The sequence below is a fragment of the Athene noctua genome, chromosome 2, assembly GCF_965140245.1.
Source record: "Athene noctua chromosome 2, bAthNoc1.hap1.1, whole genome shotgun sequence".
NCBI classification, from domain to species: Eukaryota; Metazoa; Chordata; class Aves; order Strigiformes; family Strigidae; genus Athene; species Athene noctua.
The window spans coordinates 41170114-41193539 of NC_134038.1; the positions used below are offsets into that span (position 1 = coordinate 41170114).

Here is a 23426-nt window from a genome sequence, read left to right on the forward strand (position 1 = left end):
ATATATTGATGGACACTAGACATTGAAAAACATCATTGCAAAATGAAATCAGATCACTAATTCATTGAATTCTGCTTTAATCTGTACTGCACAGTAACAATGTCATTCTTAAGAAGGGAGCTACTTAATTTGATTTTAACTGCATTTTTCTTTATATGCCACCAGCATAAACACAGACTTCACACGAAAGCATTTAACCTCTCTTCCTCATAACCTTGGATTATCAAGGGTGGGTGTAGACTGAGGCCGGATAGACATGCTGTGAAGTCAGTGGCTGCAACCTTTCCACCCCAGACATCTGAGAGCACACACTGCGCAGCAGACAGTGCTAACGAAGACCACTTTTTCCTGATGAACTCATGCTTCACAGTCCCTGCTATGGTGTATTGTATAATGTGGGCTGATGTAAAAACGATTGGCAGTGCAGAAGATGAAATAAGCCTTCCTCCTTCCTTCCTTCCTCATCTTCTTCTCAGGTAGTCTGCTTGAATTTCTTTTGTTTTGGGATGATCCTTGTTCCAAGTGATTCTTGCACCAAAAGGAATGCAAAAAGGTTTTTATAGCTGCTGGTCATAGACCATGTATGTGGACTCCTCAGATATCCATCAGCAGGAACATTTTTATGGTGTTGCCTATTCCCCATTATCTGCACACACTAATCAAGTCTGAGCCATTTTCAGATACAGTGATTTAACAAGGTATTGTGTTAGGTTTTGTGGTTTTTGTTGTGGTTTTTTTTTTTTTGTTTTTTTTTTTTTTGTTTTTTTTTTTTTTAATTTTGCCACGGATATTTGAAGAAATACCCTGAACTGCTTTGGCTATCAGCTATCTCTTTGTAAAAAATCTTTGTGCTACACATGTGGTGGCAAATGCTTCTGTAATACAGCCCCTGACTCCTTTAATACCCTATGAAGGATAAAAAGCAACTAAAGCTCTTAAATATGCCCTATTAATGACAGTTACAAATGTACATATTACTTTAGCAGTGCTGTAATGGAGTCTGGTATGCTGAATAAAGGTCCACAATTTTCTAAAAATACACTCCTATAACTTTGAAAGAGGTGCAGGTGGAAGTTTACCGGGAGAAAATAGGCTCAGTTGACAACTTGTGGCTGACAAATGGTAAAACCCAATTTCTGAGAAATTTTCTCTTGGTTATAAACCAGGTAAGAGAGAAACTTTGCTCCTTTGAGATGACTGACAAGTTTTTGCTCTGGATATAGATGCAGCTTCTTAAAGACAGAATGTGTTTACAACCTATAAGATACTTGCAATTTTTAATAATGCCTCTCAACAAGCAAATAATAGAAATTTTTATTTATATTAGAAAGTGTTGGTATGTCTGTGTGTTGTGTGCCTGTGTCCATGCATATGAATGTAGCCCTTGCACATAATAAGAAACCTGTGTGTGGCCACGATAAGTGGTATTCTAGTCATGCAATTAATTAAGTCCAGGCTCACCCTAACACGCAAGCTCCAGCATGTGCATCCATCAACATTTCTGTAACTGGAGCACTAGATTACAACACTGACACACCTAAGCAAGGGACTGACATTAACCTCGTGCTAGATTTAAATCATTCCAGGCAGTCTGTTTTGAATTTCCAAACGTTCTGTACTGTTCTAATGAGTTAATTCATTTGGTATCCATTTCCTCCTGTCAGCAGCTTTTGGAAAATAAATTGTGCATTGTTATCTTAGCCTTGACCATCCTATTAATGGTTTAGGAAATGCAGCTGAAGATTATCTGGAGTTTTTCATGGCAGAGGTTGACCTGTGGCAATGGGGCAATGATCAATCACATCTTGAAGGAGTCACATACTGCAAAATACTTTTTATCTTCTGTCTGCAGCACAGTATTTAAAAAATGTTTTCCACCATTCATGCAGAGAGGTAAAAACAAAAGTGTAATCTCAAGAACTTTATAAAAAAGTCCATTCAGTGCATAAATGTCATCCACCCAGCGAAGGTGGATATACCATTATGTGACAAATTTGGCATTTACCAGCAGCACATTGGTAGTCTCTTTTCTTTCTTGTCTGTAGCTATTGAATTCACAAACCCATGATGATTTGTGTGTGCTTTCACAGTGCTGATGTTAGGCCAGGTGTGGAGTGGGGACAGACATAGTGCTTCCAGCCCACAGCATCTGCCAGTGCCAGACTCACAAGAAAGAGTTGTCCAGAAGGAGCCTGGGGTTACCCTGAACGCTGCTGTTGCTCGGCTCCACAGAGCAGCCTTTGCCTGGAATTTGTCAAGACCTGTCCCCTGCTTCCCAATACAGTGTTAAAGATGGCAATACCTGTATCCTCTAATTCACTCTCGTGAAAGGCACTACTGTTAACTGCCTGAGTTTAGAAAACAAAGCTATCTAGGTTGCCTGTGATTCCTGCTTAAGAGCTGGCAAAACTCCCACAAGAGACAGCTCGTGTCTATTAATCTATTAATTGGCAGCAGTAGCTTTCCCTGCTCTTTCTGACCCCTCCACCACTTCAGGAAACCCCCAATTTTTCTTTACACATATTCCTCAGTTTCCTAGCAGGCATTTATAATCTGGTATCCTGTGATTATTCCAAGCAACTAATTTTTAGAAATGCCTAGAGACATCTTTGATCCTTGGTGTTCTGGGTTTGTTGCCCGTGTCAGCTTTTTGCACTGCGCTGTGTGCTAACCCCACTGCGGCACACAGTATAGTGTTACTCGTGCCCATACTCTCCTTTCTCTCCAACCACAATTAGATCATCTCAAAATATCCGTACTATTCAGAGGCTCTAGATCTGATGTGAATGTTCATAGATTAATTTAGCACAACTAGTTTACCTTGGGATTTAAACAAGCTGCTAATTTAACAGCCCTGAATCTTTCTTGCTGTCCCTGTGCTGAAGTCCTATGCTTCCCATAGGATCTGTGGGAATAAAGAGTATATAAAAAGAAAAGGAAGCATGAAATTCTTAGCCTTTCAGCCCTTCATTTCCCTGTGACTTTCAGACAGTTCTCACTTGCACGCTGGAGAGACTCAGAGGTATTTTTTAATGAGAAACAGTTTGAATGCGCAGGTTTTCATTGATCTCAGTGAAAGTGAAGTTCACCTCTCTGAAGAAATCCCCAAAGAGTCTAACGCACGGTGCCAGGCATAGTCAGGACCTTGTACTTGAGTCTGTTCTCTCCTGTGCTTCCATTCTCCTCAGCAGGTGGTGGAAAGACCTCTTTATTTTCCCTTATTATGTTTTTAAGGGTTGCAAATGATTTTGACCATTCTAGCCCTACTTTAACTTAAGGCACTGAAGTGGAGCCCTGAGATGCCCTTTAATCCTGAACTGAGAGCTGAGTGGGAGCCAAAGCTGCTTACACAATAGTGGGGAAATCCATTCTCTGAGAAGGAATTCTTGACAGCAGCATGTGGCATTGTCCAAACACAGTCCTCATCAGCACTGCAGTAATGCACAAATCTGAGCTGGGCCAAACAACTTGCACTCAGTGCTCATCTGAATTTCCATTTTCCCAGAATGTTTCACGGTGAGCATAAAAAAACTCTCCCTTGGAAATGCTGGTGATTCTTGGAAGGCCCCACGTGCCTTGGGTAGGCTGCATGTGCCTGGCTTTTTGCTGGTGTCTGTGGGTAGCTCATATTTTCCTTGGTGTAGAAGAGCTGCAGCTGCACATCTGCAAGAGGCTCCAGGGAGAAATGGACCACAGTTTGATTTTCATAAATAGCTTCTCAAATCCAAGATTTGTGAGAGAAAATGCTGTCAATGCTTTTACTTAAATTCTGTCCTTATTTTTACAACTTAGTTCAATTTTAACAACAATAAAAAATGTCCTATATTCTCTGTAACATAAGTTGGTGCAGTCCCACTGAAGTCTGTGCAATTGCATTAAATAGTCTAACAGAGAATTTGGCCCATGAAGGGAAAAGAAGCCCGATAATGCTATGCTCTCAACATGAACATTCATTTTCCTTATTGCCTCTACCAAGAGATCATTTTCTCTAGTCAGAACTCCAACTGCAATTTTTACTATCAAGAATATTGCTTTTAAATAGAAAAATAAAAAGTAAACTATTATAATTTTCAATAACCATGCTACTATAGCCTTAATTTTCAAGGAAAATATTACCAAATGCAATTTCAGATAGGGTTCTATTATGTGCAAACCACTGTTGATATAATAACTTCTATTTTAGGTTGCTAGCAAAGAGGAGAACAATGTGACCCATTTAAAAACTGGCTCACAGAAAAATATTAGCAAGTCATTTATCATTTCTATTTAATTTTGGTGATAACCACCATTTGATAGAAACATTTATTTTTTATAAAACTAACAGTAGCATAGGACATAGCTGACCATAACACATGCACTTTGCAATGGTACTGAGAAAAGGACTTCCCGTTTATTGACAATTATTTGGAAAAGAAATTTAAAAAGCAAAACATTCACCTTTGAATTCTTCAGTAGATGGAGCCTGCATTTTTGGAAATCTCTGATGAATGGGCAAATCATATTCACACCACTGGAGTGCTGCAGTGGCTGGATACAAGCTCTTTGAGAAGGACAGGACGGGATGGTGAGAAGGGACAGTTGCCCTGTATTTGAGAGAGAAGTAGGGATGCATGGAGCTCTGCCACGAGCCAGCTGAGAGCTTATGGGTGTCTGCCACAGACTGCCTGATCAGGTAGAAGCAGCAGATCAGGCCTCCTTCAAGTAACTAGAAGAAATCATGTTCACTAGCCCAGGTCCTCACAGAAGTCATTAACAACCCTGATACCTGTTGGAGGAACAAACAGGGCAAAGCAATCCGGGAAGTTTCTGGAGTGCATTGATGACAACTTCCTGATACAGGTGATTGAGAAGATGAAGAGGGGAGATGCTCTGCAGGACCTGATTTTTACAAACAAAGAAGAACTGGTTGGGAATGTGAAGGTCAGGAGCAGCCCTGGCTACCATGAGCATGGGGTTGTGGAGCTCAGGATCTGTAGAGAAGAAAAATAGTAAGTTAACAGCCCTAGACATCAGAGGAGAAAACATTGGCTTGTTCAAGGACCTGCTTGGAAGAATCACATGCGACACCATCTTGAAGAATACAGGAGGAGTCCAGGAGAGCTGGCTGATTTTCAAGGAACACCTCTTCCAGACTCAAGAGTGGTCCATCCATGTGCAGGAAGTAAAAAGGTGGAAGGAGGCCTGCGTGGATGAACAAAAAGCTCTTGACAAAACTCAAAGGTAAAAAAGAAACATTCAAGAGGTGGAAATAGAGTTAGGTGATATGGGAAGAATATAGAGACATTGCCCAAGCATACAGGGATCAGGTTAGGAAAGACAAAGCCCACCTGGAGTTGAATCTGTCGAAGGAAGTGAAAAGCAACAAGAGAGGTTTCTACAGGTGCATCAGCAGCATAAGGAAAACTAGGGAGAATGTGGCCCACTGTTGAATGTGGTAGGGAACTGGTGACAGAGGACACAGAAAAGGTCAATGTACTCAGTGCTCTTTTCTCATTTGTCTTTACTGGTAATACCAACCTTCAGGAATTCCAGGTCCCTGAGATGTATAGAAACATCTGGAACAAGGAAGAATTACCATTGTTGGAGGAGGACCACGTTAAGGAACAGTTAAACAACTTGGATGCACACAAGTCCATGGGACCTGATGGCAACCACAAGTGCTGATATTGCTAGCCAATATCACCGTGAGGCCACTCAGGATAATCTTTAAAAGGTCATGGCAATCAAGGGAGGTTCCTGAGGACTGGAAGAAAGCAAATGTCACTTCCTTCTTCAAGAAGGAGCCACAGGCTGGTCAGCCTCACCTCATTCCCTGGGGAACAAGTAATCTTGAATACCATTTGCAAACCCATGAATTACAAGAGGTGATTAGGAGCAGTCAGCATAGGTCTAGGAAGGGTAAATAATTCTTGACCAACCTGGTAGCCTTCTGTGACAAAGTGATTAGTCTGGTGCATGAGGGGAGAGCAGTGCATGTTGTTTACCTTGGGTCTAGCGAGGTTTTTTGACATTGTCTGACACAACATCCTCACTGGCAAATTAATGAAGTACAGACTAGGTAAGAGGACAGTGAGTTGGACTGAAAATTGGCTGAACTGCTGGGCTGAAACAACTGTGACCAGCAACACAAAGTCCATCTGGAGGCCACTCACCAGAGGGGTATACTGGGGGTCGATACGGGGGCCAACATAAACATCTTCCTAACATAGTTTAACATCTTCCTGAGTTACCTGGACAGTGGGACAGAGTGCACCCTCAGCAGGTTTGAAGATGATACAAAACTGGGAGAAGTGGCTGCTTCACCAAATGTTTGTGGCTGGAGAAATGGGCTGACAGGAACCTCAAGAAATTCAAAAGAGGCAAATGCCAAGTCCTGCCCCTGGAAAGGAACAACTCCAGGTATCAGTGGAAGCTGTGGACTCAACCAGCTGGAAAGCAGTTTTAATAAAAAGGACCTGAGGGTTCTTAACCAAGTTGAATGTGGGCCAGAGATGTACCCACGCACGAAAGAAGACCAACAGCCTCCTGGGCTGCACTAGGAGGAGTGTTGCCAGCAGGTCGGCTGAGGGACGTGATCCTGCCCCTCTACTCAGTGCTGGTGAGGCCACACCTGGAGTGATGTGTCCTGTTCTGGGCTTTCCAGTGCAAGAGAGATGTAGAACTACTGGAGACAGTCCAGCACAGGGCCATGAAGATTGTTAAGAGTCTGGAGCATGTCTCCTAAAAGGAAAGGCTGAGAGAGCTGGGACTACTGAGCCAGGAAAAGAGAAGGCTCAGAGAGATCTCATCAATGTGAATAAATACATTATGGAGGTGAGTAAAGAGGATGGAGCCAGGCTCTTCTCTGTGGTGTCCAGTGAAGGACAAGAAGCAATGGGCACAAATGAAATGCAGGAAATTCCACTTAAACATAAGAAGAAAATATTTTTTACTCTGGGGTGGTTAAACACTGGCACAGGTTGCCCGGATAGGTGGTGTAGTCTCCATCTTTGGAGATATTCAAAACCCAGTGGGACACGGCCTTGAGCAATCTGCTTTAGCTGACCCTGCTTTGAGCAGGAGGTTTGGACTAGATGATCTCTAGAGGTGCCCTCCAACCTCAGCCATTCTGTGAAATCATTGCTGATATAATTAAGCAAAAAGTGCTGTCTCTGTAGGAAGCTCCATGTTTGTTGTGGTTTGAGCTCAGAGGGAAACTGAGTACCACACAGCCTGTCACTCCTCCCTTCCCCCAGTGCTGAGAAGGGGAGAACAAAGCAAAGGCACCTCTCACTCCCCTCTTCCCCACCAGTGCTGGGAAGAAAGAAAACAAAAGGCCCAGGAAACTGAGATAAGGTCAAGAAGGCATGACCTCATCCATTAAGGCACAGGCAAAAGACAAGCTTGTTATAGGAAGAAAAAAAGAACATAAAATTTAATACAGACAGTAACAACACCACGTAACAGTGTAGGACTGTGAGAATCATTACTGCATATTGAAAACACCTTCTCCCATCCCTCCCTTCTTCCCAGGGTCAGCTTTGCTTCTGACATCTCTACTGCCTCCCTCCCAGCGGCACAGGGGCAGGGAATGGGGGCTGCAGTCGGTCCCACATCTTCTTCCACCTCAGGGTGAGGGGGACTTCTGGCATTCCTCCCCTGTTCCAGCGCAGTCCCCCTCTCAAAGGAGACAGTCCTCCACAAACCAGCTCCAACATGAGTCGCTCCCATGGGTGCTTCAGTCCTCCCAGCGCTGAACTATAACAGTGGGGCCTTCTTGCCATGGGGTCCCAGCCTCCTTCGGGCACAGTCACCTGGGTTGGTGTGGGGCCCCCACGTGCTGCAAATCTGTATCTGCTCCACCGGTGACCTCCATGGGTGCTGAGGGGGGCGGCCCTGCTGCCTCACCATGGGATACAGGGAGTCTCTGCTCCTGTGCACCTCCCCCCTTCTCCTCCTTTCTTCCACTGACCTTGGTGTTCGCATAGGAGTTCTCCTCGCAACTCCTCCTCACAACTCCCGTTCCTCCTCCTAGATTCCTCTTCTTAAATACGTTATCACAGAGGCTCAGCAAACCAGCCTGGCCTTGGCCAGAGGCGGCTCCGACTGGGAGCTGGGGGAGCTTCGAGAAGCATCTCCCAGGGAGGCACCGCTGTAGCCCCCTGCCCTGTTACCAAAACCCCCTGTCACAAACACAAACCAGGACAATGTTATAGGCATGGATGCAGTCATGGTGTTCTGCTGTTAATAAGTTGCATTCCAAGGGATACACATATAAACCTGCGGGGTATCGGTGCACACGGGATCCTGACATCTAGCGAGACAGCAGGGACCTTCTGGCACCTGATTCTAGGGTAGATGGGGGGTCCTTTGCCGCTCCTCACCAGCTGCAGTCCTTAGGGGCTGGGCTGTCCCACCCCCAGGTAAGGAGTGCAGTGAGCAGCATGACTTTGGTCTGCCCAGTACACTGGAGAGGAGGAATGAGCTGCTGGTGGGGGACAGCTGGCTGTGCTGGCACTGTGGTAGCTGGGGAGCCCTTCTCTCAAGGAGAACCCGGAGCTGATTTTTCCAGCCTACTTTCTAGACCTTTTGTACTGATCCCACAAAGCACAAAGGGAATAAAGCAGGGCTGGGAATAAGTGTGAAAAAATATCTCCCCCAGCCTTTTAGGTACTGAACAGAAGGAATATTTAACAGCATGACTCTTGCACCAATTCCACAGAGATAAAACCGCTTCTGAAAGCAGTTTTTGGTTGTTCAGGAAAACTCATTTTCCTCCCAGGTTTCAACTAGACAAGGTAATTTTATTTTTTCTTCAGCTTCCTATTATTGCTATGATTATTATCATCAATGAATTATTTTGAACATCAAGCATATGGAGCAAACTATACTTTTTTTTTTTCCCCCATCATCCTTTTAATAGTAAGTTTTGGTCTGCATTTTTAATAAATAAGGAACCACCATCTACTCTGTTTAGGATTAATGCATTCATAAGTCTTATTTTCAGTGTCTATGAGGGAAAGACAACATATTAAAGCAAATCGAGGTAGTTGATATCTTCCCTAATGCATTTTTAATGTATGAGCCATGGTAAGAACCAGAAAAGCATTCTCTGCTCTGCAATACAATTTGACAACCAAAAAAAAATTTAAAGAAGAAAGTAAGATAAAAACAAGCTAATAGAATGTATGGAACAGGGAAAGATATAGGCATGCTATTAGTCTACAGTTAACTGGTTTTATCGGGATTTCCAGCATACAATAAATGAATATGGTAACTGGTGGAGGGATGAGGCTGTTGTGATATGAATAAGAATGTAACTCTAAGAGACTGACTTGTGATTTATAGCTAATAATATTATTGAAATGAGGCTAATGAAGGCAATCAATCCTATATTTTTTTTTGTGTATTTGATTTTCAAAGCTTTTTTGATAGAAAAAGGACAGATTTGTCTTATCAACAATCCCTGCTGATATGAGAAGTCCCACTGAAATCAGTTCACAAGCAACCTGGGGAGTAAATAAAACTCTGTGGATGCACTTCTGCTCTGCCTTGCTTCTGTAGTTCCTCTCATGACAATGCCCTTAGAGCCACATTGAGTAAGAAAACTGCTACAGTGCATCTAGAGTGAAGTTATAGATCTTATTGGTGTACTAATAAACTCTAGATGCTGTGAATGTTACCTTTGGTCTTGCTGACTTGGGTACTGATCACAAAGGCTTTTGCTGGGTTACACCAGTCTTCCCAGACCTTTGGGTATTTATGCAATTAGCGGATCTGCACTGCACACTACACTGCTTGGTTGAGTGAAACCAAGTGCTGAAGTTAACTAAAGTAGGCAAGCTTCATTGTATTTACTCATTCTGTAGGAACACTGCAGACTGCAGTGTATCTCTACTTCTTACTGTCATCTTTTCCCACTCCAGTCTGTCTTCATCTAAGTAACTGAAATCCAGCTTCAGCGAGGTTTGGCACATCCCTGAAAACCTACAGACAGACACCTTTTCCCCTTCTTTGTGTTTCATTTGCCTGTTTCTTTACCCATTTTTCTGGGAAGGGACAATGTAATTTAGAATATGTATCTTCATACCATTTGGAAGAATACCCGTTTCTTCAGGGAAATGACATGGGATATATTTAAAAACACAGAGATATAAGAAATACTGGAAGTACTTTTACTCTGCTTTCCTTCAAGTACATAGCTCATAGTTCTCCTTACAAGGGAATGTCTACAGTGAAATTACTAATCTTGTGAATAGTTTTGTGGATACTAATGTGTGACTGTGAAGAGAGACTCCCCCATATATTTATCTCCTCAAGCCCAACACCTTCCTCTGTAGGATTCTGGAAATGGGCATTCTAGCAGAGGTTGCTGTCTCTGTTACCATGCTCATATAAGTCAATAGCAATAACCTATTTGATGTCAGTGAGGCAGGATAAGATCTTGTGTAAACAGCCAGTGCTCACATCTTTCCTCATCTCAAGAACCTTGCTGATATATAATTTAACACCTTATATGTCCACCTCACCCAAATACATGAGTGGGCACAGATATGTAACAGCAAGGCAGTATGATTGTGAAGAAAAGGATGTGAATATAAAGTTGGATTAAAGGTATGGCATTATGGACAAGATCATACCACCTATTATTCTGTGCAGGGTGGGGGTTTTTTTTCTGTATCTCAGGTCCAAGCAGCTTCTGGGTCTAGCGGCATGAAGCACAGGAGATTATGGGCAAAAATGTACTTGAAATATCAGGTGCTCAGAGTAGCTGAAGTCTTATCTGAGCTTGGTGAGTACAGTCTGAGATATGAAACAGACTGGAGAAACACCAGCAACACAGCAAACAAGGGAATGGCTACTGGTTTCAAAAGAAAAATAGTTTATTATGTTTTGTTATAAAGCAGAAGATTTTAGCTAGGGTCTTGACTGGTTATTTGTGTTTGAGGTCACTTATGAAAACCACTTACCACAGAGCAGATTAGATCCTAGCACTGCTGTGCTGTCATCACTGAGAAGTCATTAATGTTTCACTGAACTGTTCTAATGCTATTAGACTGCCCCATGTCACATGTGTTATGCCTATGAATGCTCCCTTTGTCTCCCCGCTTAGCGTGGAAGGTGAAAGGTGCTGGAATTGAACTGATTTTTCAGGCCAAGAATCTTTGCAATCATAAATAAAGTCCCTTCAGTTTAACATCCTCCTTTCTCATGTAGAAACAGATGTCAGCACAAGGAGAAAGCAGGTGCAGAGTGCCTCTCTCAGCTGCTTTTGAGGGAAACCAGGAAGTTAAGTCACAGGGAGATGTGTTATACCATCTTTAGAAAACCATTTGTAACTTCTAGATACATTTCTGCTAATGAGAGTGTGAGACACCAGCTCTTTGGAAGTTACCGCATGCACTGTTGCACTCTCATCAACTCTGATGGGTGCAGTTTGTATGGGAATGTAATTTAAACATGAGGATATGAGGAATGATTTATTAAATTACGAGAGGAAGTACTTAACAAAAAAGGCCTAATACTAGAAAAAATGTCTGCCTTAGTTGAATGCTATTGGAGCTACAAAATTTCTTACCAGCTGAAAAGCTCCAAGTGAATCCTCTCTGTGCATTGCAGCGCTGTCTGAATCTGCGTATAAATACCCTGAAGTAGTAGTTGTAAAATATTATAATTTAAGACAAACAGTGTCTTAACTCCTGAACCTAATGAAGGCCACAATTTTACTGTTGCCAATCATATTATTGCTGTTAAAGTAAACAACAGTGTAATGTGAGAGCATGTTATGTAACGTGAGAGCATGTTCTGTTTGGGTGCGTGGTGAGAATTTGAATACTGTCACCAGGCAATTCAACTTTCACACAAAACGTCATTTTTCAATAAGGGCAAGATGAGACTCAGTATGATCCAGTCTCTGTGAGATGCCAGACTGAGGTGAGTAGAAAGGAATAGAGAGTTCCATAGCCTCTCTTCCCTCTCTTTCCACATCTATCAGCAGAGCTGGTTTGATGTGGGTGAAAACATGCTATGCTTTATAAAGAGCTGGCACAATTTGCCCTGATTAGCAGAGCATGCCCACTTTTATTTGCCACTCTTGCAGTATCCTCATTTTAAACATCATGCCACAGGGATTTTGTAGACACTCTGGGATTTTAACTATGAAAGGAGATTTTTTTTCTTGCAAACTCCTGCAGCTTCCTGGGCTTGATGCACTGCATTGCCTGGCATGGATTTCACTTTCCCTGACATTGAAAAAGACCTAGCTCTCCTGTCACAGAACAACTCACTTCAGTGCCCTGTGCCAGCAAAGAAGCTCTGTGATAAACAAGCTTTTAATTTTGTATTTTCACACTTTTAGTTTATAATTTGCAACTTGACAAAGCTGTATGTTGATGACTGTGCCAAAAGCTCAGCCCCAAACAGAGACGCTAAAAGAAGTGTGAGGGCAGGGGAGAAAGGGCTCACAGGAAGCTCGCAGAAGAATTGTACTTTTAGAAGCTTTGTAGATGCTTTGATTTAGTGCCATCAGACTTTCTGCTGCAGGCCTTCTACTTATTCCTAATGTAGACAGTCTAGGAAAAGTCCCAAGAAACTATAAATCATGCCTTTCAACCTGAAAAGTATCTTCTGCCTCCCTGAATGCCAAGGAGTGATCTGCCAAAGCAAAAAACATGCAGGGACTCAGGAGAAGCCTGCCCTTTCATATGATAAGGTGTCTCTGGGACAAACTGTTGTTTAATCGAAGTATAGGTAGCCAAATTTCATGGAGTATCAGTAAAAGTCCTGATGGCTCCTTCAGTATGATGCGAGCCCAAGCACGTCACATAGAACTGCTGGAGATGGGCCATCTTCTGCATGGAGGAAATACCTGACACTTGTATGTATGGTAACATACCCAAGACAGAGCTCTTCAGTGCCAGAATGAGATTTTAAGTGCTGAGCAGGAATAATAACAGAATTAAGGAGAATTTCAGTTTGCTATGAGAAATACTGACCCACACCTGGGAGACAAAAATAAACTGTTTCAGAGAAAGTGCTTACACACAGTTGAGCAGTTTGGGAAGCAGCACAGAACGTAAACAGCAGAGGACCTTTTCTGCTTACCTGACCATCATCTTGTTCCCTGAAACCTTCACAATAATCCTTAAATACTGCAGTGTCTCCTGGTGCTCTTCCTCTGCCCCTTTTCCAGATGAAGAGAGGCTGAGTTTATCTGCTTTGCTGATACAACAGAGATCACTGTGCTATGAACTAAAACTCCCTTCCTGTGGAACAAACATTAGGAAGCAGCTGAAGAGATATTTAAGACTCCCATGTTTTAGTGTCAACCAGAAAAATGCCTGTTTTCAGATTCCTGAACAGGAAGGTGGAGAATACAAAATCGTATAGGAAAAAATAAAAAAAGGTTTATATCACACTCTTCTTTTTAGTGAAGAAGTCTTCTCATGTTTTTTTCCCCCCTTTTTTATATAAAACTGCTATATACGGATGTATTGCAGGACATTGATAGAGCCAATGGATAACTTGCTGCATAGAAATCTGGGGCGTTTTGGGGAAAGATTTCATATTCAGTGTTGAAAGGGTTTTTATTTTTAATGGCAGCTGTTTGAAGTTGTTCAGTGGCTTGAAAAGCTATCAGTGCTTTTGCACTTCTGAGTATGAATGTTTCTGCGACTGTATAAGGCCTCAGTTTTTTGAGGTTCGGGATACAGAGATAAATCCTTTTAGTGATTCTTTTTACAACACATCTAATCTAAGGCAGGTATAATATTACTACATTATTTTTTATGATAATATTACCCTGGAAGAATACTAATTCAAGAAATCAGTGTTCGATGTTCCTACCCCAAACATTTAAATTAAAACAAAATCAGTTGCTTCTTCCTAGTTAGCTACACTGAAACATGATTAACGAACAGTAAAATCTAAATCTGAATGGAAACATCTCCTTTTCCTAGGTTCCAGTTGAACTGTTTTGAATTGCAAAACTGAGGATGTGAGCTAAGAGTCTCTCTAGCGGTATTACAGTATTATCTCACACTGTCCTCCAGCATTTACTGCCTGGTCTCCCTTTAAATACTTGCTCCTTCCTAATTATTATCTGCAGTTGACCACTGGACTTTGAAACTGCAAACTGCTTTCCATATCTTTAGTTTCCTGCTGTATATACTTTGAAATCATACAGTTTGTTTTCTATCGCTGAGATTACAAGTGACGTGACTTGAGAGGAAAAAGGTAGAAAAATTTGAATGAAAATAGGGAGCTCTTTAATTGTTATAAAATGTGACAAGGTGTCACACTGAAAAAAGAAGAACTGCTATACTTAGAATCTGATGCTGATTCAGTGGTGAATAGAAAAAATAATTGGAAATAAAAAAACATAATAAGTAGAAAAAGGAGTAAACAAATATTGATATGAAGTAGTAATGGTAGAATATTGATGAACACTAGGGCAAACCCCATAGCTAGGTTTCACACAAATAAGTAACCATTTTCTAAATACATTAGTAAGAAAAGTCAATTAGTGGCTGAGTCTGTGGAATTATTAATGATAAAGAAATAAAATATTCATAAATATTTTTGAGGTTCTGTGTTTGGAGAGGAGGAGTCTGATCTTTTTACACCATGTGTGGATAAAGAATTTTGCAGTTCATTAATAGCTAAGTGGTATCATACAATATCATAAACTTGGAATTTTAAAATCTGATTTAAATCTGTGTACTCACACCCTAGAGTTCTACAAGAATTAGCTGAAAGGATCTTCAGTCTTTTCTGTAAATTTTTAACAAATCCAGGATAACGTTAGAAGACTTAAAGAATTTTAACACTGTGTAAATATTATAGAAAAAAGAGAGAAATGAGATAATCTAGGTTATTACGATCTGGTTAGCCTGACAACAGTTCCAGGAGAAATACAAAAACCATTGATATGGGATTGCAGTCATAAAAGCTTGATGGAGAGGAATATAATTAATGCTAGTGACAATAGTTCTACTGAAAGTATATCTTGTCAAACAAACATATATAATGAGATTACAGATTTTTATGAAGCATATAATTTACTAGTGTACAAGATTCTGATTACAAATGAATGCTAGGACTCATTCAAATGAATGACATTTTAGGTCAACTAAATGTAAAATGATAATGCAGGCTGTGTCCACATTCTGCAGACTGGCTCCTGGATACCCTGATTCAGGAAGAGGATTTAATGTTTATTCTAAACAGCAGCAGAACAAGAGCTCCAATGTCTGACTCAACAGCAAAAAGAAGACTAATGTGAATCGTCAGTGTGCGAATAAAAAAGAAATGAATGAGAACACCGAGGTGAAAACAAGAGCTACACAGAGAATTCTGGTGCCTGTATTTTTAACGCAGAAAATGGGAAAATGTGCAGAAAAAAGCTAAAAACAAGATATCCCGGTCTTAACCTTCTAGTGAGTGTTAATGAGCTTCTCTTGTTTAGACCACACAGAGGCGACCAGACTAAAGTGGGAGAGCGTGTTAGAGAAAAAACACAAAGCAATAAAGTCCCTTCCGTCAAGGCAAACAAGCATAATGTGAACCAGTGGCTGGAAGTTAAAGCCAGAGAAATTCAAATTAGAATTGGGTACCCATTAGTTAACACTGAAGGGGATTAACCACTGGAACAAACTGTCAAAGTAATGAATTCTTCATTTCATGCTGTCTTCAGGTCATGAATTTCTGGAAAATGTGCTGTGGCAAAACACAAGTTATTATTTATTGATAGCCAAATAATTAACTTAATACATGAGTAACTGTATGAAATGTAATACCTTGTGATACAGGAAGCCAGATCGCACGCTGAATGCATGATTTCATAGCTTTACTAGAATGGGGCACATGAGCACTCTGTCATCTATGGATGTTTAGACATTGATAAGCAAAACTTGGTAGAATGAGCAAAGAACCAGACTCTCACCATCATTTTACAGACTCAAATAGGTTGTTATTCCCTTGTCACTTGATCCTGATCAGTGCTTCTCCTGTTCCATGAGCTTCCCAGATGAAAAGCCAACGCCTTTAAGCCAACATCTGCTTGTGCTCTTCCAGTGAAAAAATGCTCAGGATCATTACTTAACTTATTCTCTCCTTTTAATTTAAAAAGTAGAAGATATTATGTCTTTTCCTGATTCAGCGCTTCTCTTTTAAACATTTAATTTGCAAGTAGTGGATTAACGCCTATCAGTTCCACTGACAAAGAGCCACTCCATATCAGTAGGTATTAGATGAAACTCATCATCCTTCAGGAATCTCATGTAATGGTAAAGATTTGAAATTATTACAGTTAAGTAAATAAATATTTGTCATCTCCTTATTGCAGATTTTTCCTCTGAGCTTCCCATCTTCTTTGAATTTGGGTCTGGGTGTACCTTTAGTTCTGTTTCCTTCCTAAAGAAATAAAGAACTATTTACATAGGAGTTTTGCCATGTCAGGGCCCTTGATTATTGTTTGTGTTCTGTGTTTCAGAGACATCCTATTTCATCCTTTATCTCTCTTTTCCTTTTAGCCTACTAAGGGAAAAAATTCTCACTTCCCTTCTACTCCTCTATTGTCTGCAGGATTTCACTTCTGTACTTATTTTACTTCATCAGCAAATTCTGTTGTCTTTGCCACTTTTTATAATTCTTTACAGATTTTTTCTAGGGCTAGACCCTGTTAGGGAAAAGAAAAGCTTCAGGAGACTGCACTGGGTTATTCTCTAATTTTTTTGGTGTGCCCTTAATTACACTGTATTTTTTATTATTTCTTCAGTTCCATTTTGAACTGTGGTATTTTTGGTCCTTAGAAATGGCTTTCTGTTCCTCAGGTTTTCTTTAAAGAACTTGAAACTATCCTGTCATAATTTTAGTGTCCTCTAGCTGTATGTGTGAATTCTCATGGGCAGCCATAATATTCTTGTTTTACACATTTGAACACTGGAAGAATACCTACCAATTATGCCCATCAGTTTAGAAATATTAGCCTGTGTCCATTTTTCCTTCATCTCTTGTGCCCTCTTACAGATGCAATTTTGCATGTAAGAGTTTTATACCTGTACTGTAGAAAAACTTGTATATGAACTTTCAGATTAATGTGTTGATCTTTTAATTCCCCCAAAAGCATGTATATTGTAAAGTGAAACGTGTGAAGTGTGCGCAGGACCAGCCTGCTATCCTATTAGCTGGCAAAGCCAAGAAGCACAAATTTACATGTATAGACCATAAAATGTGCAAGGCCACTGAAACCATCCTTTGGTGTGGATGTGAGGGGAAATCAGGATCTGGCTGACATATTCTGCAATATTTGCAGGATGGCATTTGCCAATGTAAACCTGAGTTGCAAATATACAGAGTCTTTCACTGTAAAAGGTTTCTCTTTGCTATAAATGGTCCCTTTATTGAAAATGGTCTCTCTTTACCTTTCATCTTGGACTATTTATACTACCCGACCATCCTTTTCCTTTTCGTAACATATTACTTCAGCCGCAGAAAAAAATGACAGACAAATAATATTATTCCAGGAATACTGGAATATTATTCCTTGTAATGAACTAGTTCCTTTTAAAATGTGAAGACATTTTCAATTTTGCTATATATATAAGCTTGTGCTTTAATGGTCAAATGCAGAAACTTTCTGCTTACACTTCTGAATTTGGAAGAGAATCAAACTTATTTGAGAGAGTAACCTAGCAAGAAATAAAGATAGAAACAAGACCACATGAGACATGATTGCTGGACAACCTCATAGTCCAACACAGAAAGAAAAACAGGAAGCCCTATTCACTGAAAAAGTTAGATGCTCCTGATCCCTTCAGATGCCTATGTTGTTGTATGGACATTGCCTTTTCTTTCAGGACACCTTCGTAAGAACTGAGATTTGGCTTAGAGAAGCATAAATGTACTCTGAATTGCCCCAAACAGAATACCCTAATATCCCACAGTACATTTCACTCCTTATCATAATATTAAGTCTTGCGTGCCTTCAGCTACTGTATGCTGGCAGCAAGGTAATCAAGAAAAATGTGAATGATAAAGGAAATATGATCACCTCACAGTCTAAATTTCTCATCCCTTGAATCAGAGAAATAACTATCAGTTTTGTGGCCTGTAAAGAATCCTGCAAGTATGTATATATATTTTAAAATAACTTGTATTTGATTCTGCTTTTATTTTTCCTACAGATCTCTTAGTAACCTGTACAATTCCCTGCACTGACCGCTCCCTTTCAGATCAGTGAAAGCAATAAGTACGGTTGTTGAAATGTAACCTCTTAAAAAAAGTGTTGCTAGTCATTACTGACAATGAATCCATAAAAATCTCTCAGTGTTTGGATGCAGAATTTTGGTTCAGGCTTGTTTTTCCCATTGTATACACTTTAAGGTGTTTAGGGAAGGTATATTGTCCTTTGAAAAAAAATCAGTAACTGTATAACAAATGATATCTAGATATAGGAAATGCAACAATAGTTGTTCGCAATCTCACCAGGATTAAGTATTATAGCAAACACGTTTCAAAATATTGCTTCTCATTTGACGAAAGGCAATGTCAGAAACTCCTGTGCTTCTGAACTACTGTCCTCTGAGTTCAAAGAGGAACTGTTAACCCTTGGATCTGTGCCTGAGCTTTTTTTCTTGGTATCATCAAAGGGTGTGATCGCTAATCCCAGTTAAACAAGAAGCCAGCATGTTCCATAGAATCAAAGGCTGAACCTCGGATTCAGGAGAGAGGTGCCCTGCTTCTGCTTTTCTGCTGGTGAGGTGTCATGTCACTTACGAAGGTCTCATTGGCTGGGCTTCTCCTATTTTTCACCCATCAATTTGATACTAGATTGAGGGCTGTAACTATGCCTCCCTATAGATTTTTCAGTATGCTGAGCCGATGTAGCAAACACCTCAAGCAATGCATTTTTACAGAATGAAGAGTGTATTATGTGTATTATAGTTACATATTTAACATCTTTTCATAGTAAAGTCAACTATTGGGAGCTTCCACACAAATTTTAACTTCAGATGTCTAGTAATAATAAAGTTTCTGAAGATTGTTGTAAAGTCAGTTTAAGACACAGTTGGAACACAGGTGGCTGACCTAAGCCACGTGATCCCCACAAAGAGTACACTTAATTAAAGAGGAAAGAACTGTAAAGTGGAAGTGGACGCCTTGGGACAACTACATCAGATGACAATGCTACAAGTGTGAGTGTTTCTCGGTGACTGCACAGTACATAAATATGTGGCAAAGGGCAGTGCATAGGGCACCGTCAGTATACTCTATACAGAGACAAAACTGGACTAACAGAGCACAACGCTTTCAAGTGTGCCCACATCACTAAAGGAGACCACATCCCACTGATCTTGAAGAAGGCTCAGATCATGACATTATTGCCATCTGACTGTCTCAATCCTTGTACTTGGATCCATAAATGAATAAGTTTGTGCAGAGATTGGTCAGGTCAATATACACATTTGTGGTTGGAGTTAAATGTGAGGGCTCTGTCCCATGCTCCATCTCATTGTGGAGACATACCCTTGAAATACTTTGTTACTTACACACGTCACCATTAAAGAAATAGAAATCTTTAATTGAATTTAGTCTGCTGATTAGATCATGCTATGCCTATGGAAGAAGTAGGATATCTGCATAGAAAACAACTCAGCATACATATGGGAATAAAGAAATGCCAACTATTCAGTAAGGCTTTACCTGCTATGCCTGATTTTTCAGAGAGATATGGAAAGAATGGAAATGTTAAAAGGAAGGTCAACAAATATAAGTAGCTTGGTTCTTAAATTCAGTTATGAATGGAAGCCATTAAAACTATGGAAAGCCATGAAAAGTATTTATTGCAAAACAGGAACTTGCAGGTCTGATGATGTTGCCCCTCACAAGTGTGAAATTCTGGAACAGACGTCCCACAGGAAAGCTACTGCAGGAAAGGACTTAATAGAGGGCATGAATGAAGTACTGTGCTTCAAGAAGCAAGGGAATGAACCCAGCCTCCTAAGACTCCTTGATTTCAAAATGTGGGACTCTGAAGAGGAAAATGAATTTCCAGTCAGATGGAGCAGAATCAGTGATGTCTTAGGGGAATGTTTGTTTTTTTTCCCACCTGGTTGAGCAATGATTCAAAGGGACTGACATTAATAGAAACAACTAGTGTGTGCTTAAGAAGTGATTAGGGGATAAAACTTAAAAAGTAATAAAGGCAGTTTGGTATGGGAGACAGGTATGCATATAAAACATGATATCTCATGTGACTAAAATTCATGTTAAAAAATCTGAGGTATTTTTTGTCCTGATGTCAGGTGCTTACTATATGAGGAAAAATGTCTATTTGCTTTTTTTGACTCAGTAAGCTGAAAGACAGTTGTAGTTTGTTTGGGTAGTATATATTCTTTTCAACCGTCAATAGTGAAGATAGTAACTAATAATCCTGCAGAAAAAAACCCCTGTGTTTCTGTTCTGATCCTGAAAAAATCCCAACCCAGTACATTCTAGTTCTTTTGTCCTATTTTCTATTCACCTTGCACGGAGTTCACAAACCAGTACTCTCTTGTTTCATTAATGAAGTTCCAGCTCAGTCCTCCTCCTTTCACCTCCCTTTCACACTGATGATAATTCCTGCACCCATGTCAGCCCTGCACAGGAACCACAGGTACTACTGCTGAGTTGGGGAACACTTGAAGCACCGTGCGATCCACACCTAGATCAAACCTTGTGGATCAATAGCACAGGATCAGGCTGTTATCCTGTTGAAACACCAGAATGCAGGGAGGTCTGGTCACTGTCTTTAATTGGCCAAGGATGGTAAGCAGAGGGCACTTCCACTGATCATGACAGCAACTCTATTTGACCGCCTCTGTTATCTTTGCTGGTTGGTGTCAAAGATTGCAGACTCAGTGCTGGGTTCCCATTCCCCTTGCTATCACTGATGCAAGTGTTGGGGCCACTGCCTAGGGGAGATCTCTAATAGAGAGGTTCCTTCTGTCCTTTTTTCTATCAACAGAATGAATGCCCTCCAGGTCCATACATGGCTCTTGACAGAAGGAGGAGTCTTTTTGTACCCTTGAATTGAGACATCTTTGTATGGTGGAGAGACTTTAGACTTTCCTCAAACCCTACATTCTGTATATTTTGCAGGAGGAATTGAAGCCACACTCCTGGATGTGGCCTAAATGAAGGGGTCACTGGAAAGAGTAAGGAGGCCTCAGCCCTCCTTAAGAATGGAAGGGACAGAGCTGGGCTCCCTTGCTTATTCAGTGGCTCCCTTATCCTTACTGAGGGCCTCCATCCCTCATAGGAGGGGCACAGTGCTGTAGGGTGTGGAAGAACCACAGAATGGCTGAGATTGGAAGGGACTTCTGGTGGTGACCTTGTCCAAATCCCCTGCTCAAGCAGGGCCACCCACAACAAGTTCCCCAAGACCATGTTCAGATGAGTATCTCCAGGAATGAAGACTCCACAACCTCCCTGGGCAACCTGTGCCAGGGCTTAGTCACTTTTACAGTAAAAAGTGTTTCCCAATGTTCAGAGGGAACCTCTCGTGTTTCAGTTTGTGCCCATTGATTCTGGTCCTGGCACTGGGCACCACAGAGGAGAGCCTGGCTGTCTTCTCTGCATCTTCCCTTCAGTTATTTGTACACACTGATGAGATCCCCCTGAGCCTGCTCTTCTCAGGCTGCACAGTCCCACCTCTCAGCCTTTCCTCAGAGGAGAGATGCTCCAGCCTCTTAAAGATCTTTGTGACCCTTCGTTGGCCTCTCTCCCGTATGTCCATGCCTCTCGTGTACTGGGGAGCCCAGAGCGGGACCCAGCACCCCTGGCGTGGCCTCACCAGCCCTGAGGGGCAGGATCACCTCCCTCAGCTTGCTGGCATTGCTTTGCCTAGAGGAGCCCAAAGCACCATTCACTTTCCTCGCAGCACATGGCTGGCTCATGTCCAGCCGGGTGCCCACCTGGGCCCCATTCTCGGCCAAGCTGCTTCCCGTCCCGGCGGCCCCAGGCCGGAGCGGTGCCTGGGGTGTTCCTCCGCAGGGGCAGGGCTTTGCCCTTGCCCTTGTGGAAGCTGCTCTCCGCGGTGTCCCCGGGCGCAGAGACCGCCCGTGCCCGGCTCGGGGGGCAGAGGGAGCTGCGGGGACACCCGCGCGCCCAGGCGAGGGAGCGGCCTGCGGGGGAAGGCGCGGACGGCGCGAGGGAGGACGCGGGGGACACCAGGCTGGGCCGCCGGCTGCCGCCTCCCCGCTCAGCCGCCCGCCCCGCTCCCCCTCGCCGGGACAGCCACCGGCTCCCGGGCCCGCCCGGCGGCCGTGCCGCGCCCGGGGCCCCTGCCCCGCCACAGGACGACACCCGCCGGCGGGGGCGGGAGGGCGGAGGGAGGGCCGAGACACGGCGGGGAGCGGCGCTAGCCCGCCTCGCCCCCTCACACCCGCTCACTCACACCCTCACACACCCGCTCACTCGCACCCTCACACACCCGCTCACACGCACCCTCACACACCCGCTCACTCGCACCCTCACACACCCGCTCACACGCACCCTCACACTCACACGCCCGCTCACACGCACTTGCAGCCGCTCACTCATCCCCTCACACTCACACACCCGCTCCCGCCGCCCGCCCGGCCGAGGGGAGCCGGGGCCGCTCGCCGGGCGCCCGCCCATGGCTGACAGGAGCCTGATCGAGGGCGCCGAGCCCTTCCCGCGCCGGGAGGAGGCTCCGGAGTGGGGCTACGAGGAAGGTGAGGAGCGGGCGGCGGCTCCGGCGGGGGGAAACTTTCGCCGCGGCCCGAGGAGGAGGAGGAGGAGGGGGTGGCGGTGGGAGGATTTCAGTGGCGGAGCGGAGGGAAAATCGCCCCCCGGCCGCCCCGAGCCGCGGGGAGCCGGGAGGCGCCGGCCCGCAGCGGGTGGCCGGTCGGTGGCGGCCGTCGCGGGGCTGCCCGGCAGCGGTGGCCGGGGCCGGCGGGCCGAGGCGCCGCGGAGCTGCAGCCCCCCGCTTCCGCGGCCGGGGGCGGCGGCCGGGCGGCCGGTGAGCGCCGGGGGAGGGTCTGGGTGGCCCGGGAAGCCGCGGCCCAGCGCCGGGTGCGGGGTGTCCCCCTGACGGCTCTCCCCTGTGTCTCAGGAGTGGAGTGGGGGCTGATTTTCCCCGATGCTAACGGCGAGTACCAGTCGCCTATTAACTTGAACTCGAGAGAAGCTAAATACGACCCGTCTCTCCTGGAAGTGCGTTTGTCGCCAAACTACGTAGTGTGTCGTGACTGTGAAGTGATCAACGACGGGCATTCAATTCAGATTGCCCTGAAGTCCAAATCAGGTATGCTGAAACACGGCCCTTGCTTTCCCCCCTAAAGCTTGCGTTGCCCTGGGACTCGCTGCACGCGTATCCCGGAGCGTAGGCACAGCAGCTGCTCCCGGCAGCGAGCGGTTGTGCTCGCTCGGCAGCGACTGCC

The 23426-nt window shown here is 43.2% G+C and overlaps 1 protein-coding gene across 2 annotated transcripts in view; it reads left to right on the forward strand.

The window, feature by feature from the left end:
• The first annotated feature begins 22067 nt into the window (after nt 1–22067).
• The window catches only part of CA8 (carbonic anhydrase 8), a 77298-nt gene continuing 75939 nt past the window's right edge, over nt 22068–23426 (forward strand). Inside the window, exons 1-2 of one of the 2 annotated variants that reach the window (XM_074897708.1) lie at nt 22068–22718; nt 23099–23290. In XM_074897708.1, the coding sequence (XP_074753809.1) occupies nt 22640–22718; nt 23099–23290 (271 nt within the window). In that variant the 5' untranslated portion in view covers nt 22068–22639. The remainder of the gene's footprint in view (nt 22719–23098; nt 23291–23426) is intronic. The other variant, XM_074897707.1, reaches the window with a different exon arrangement.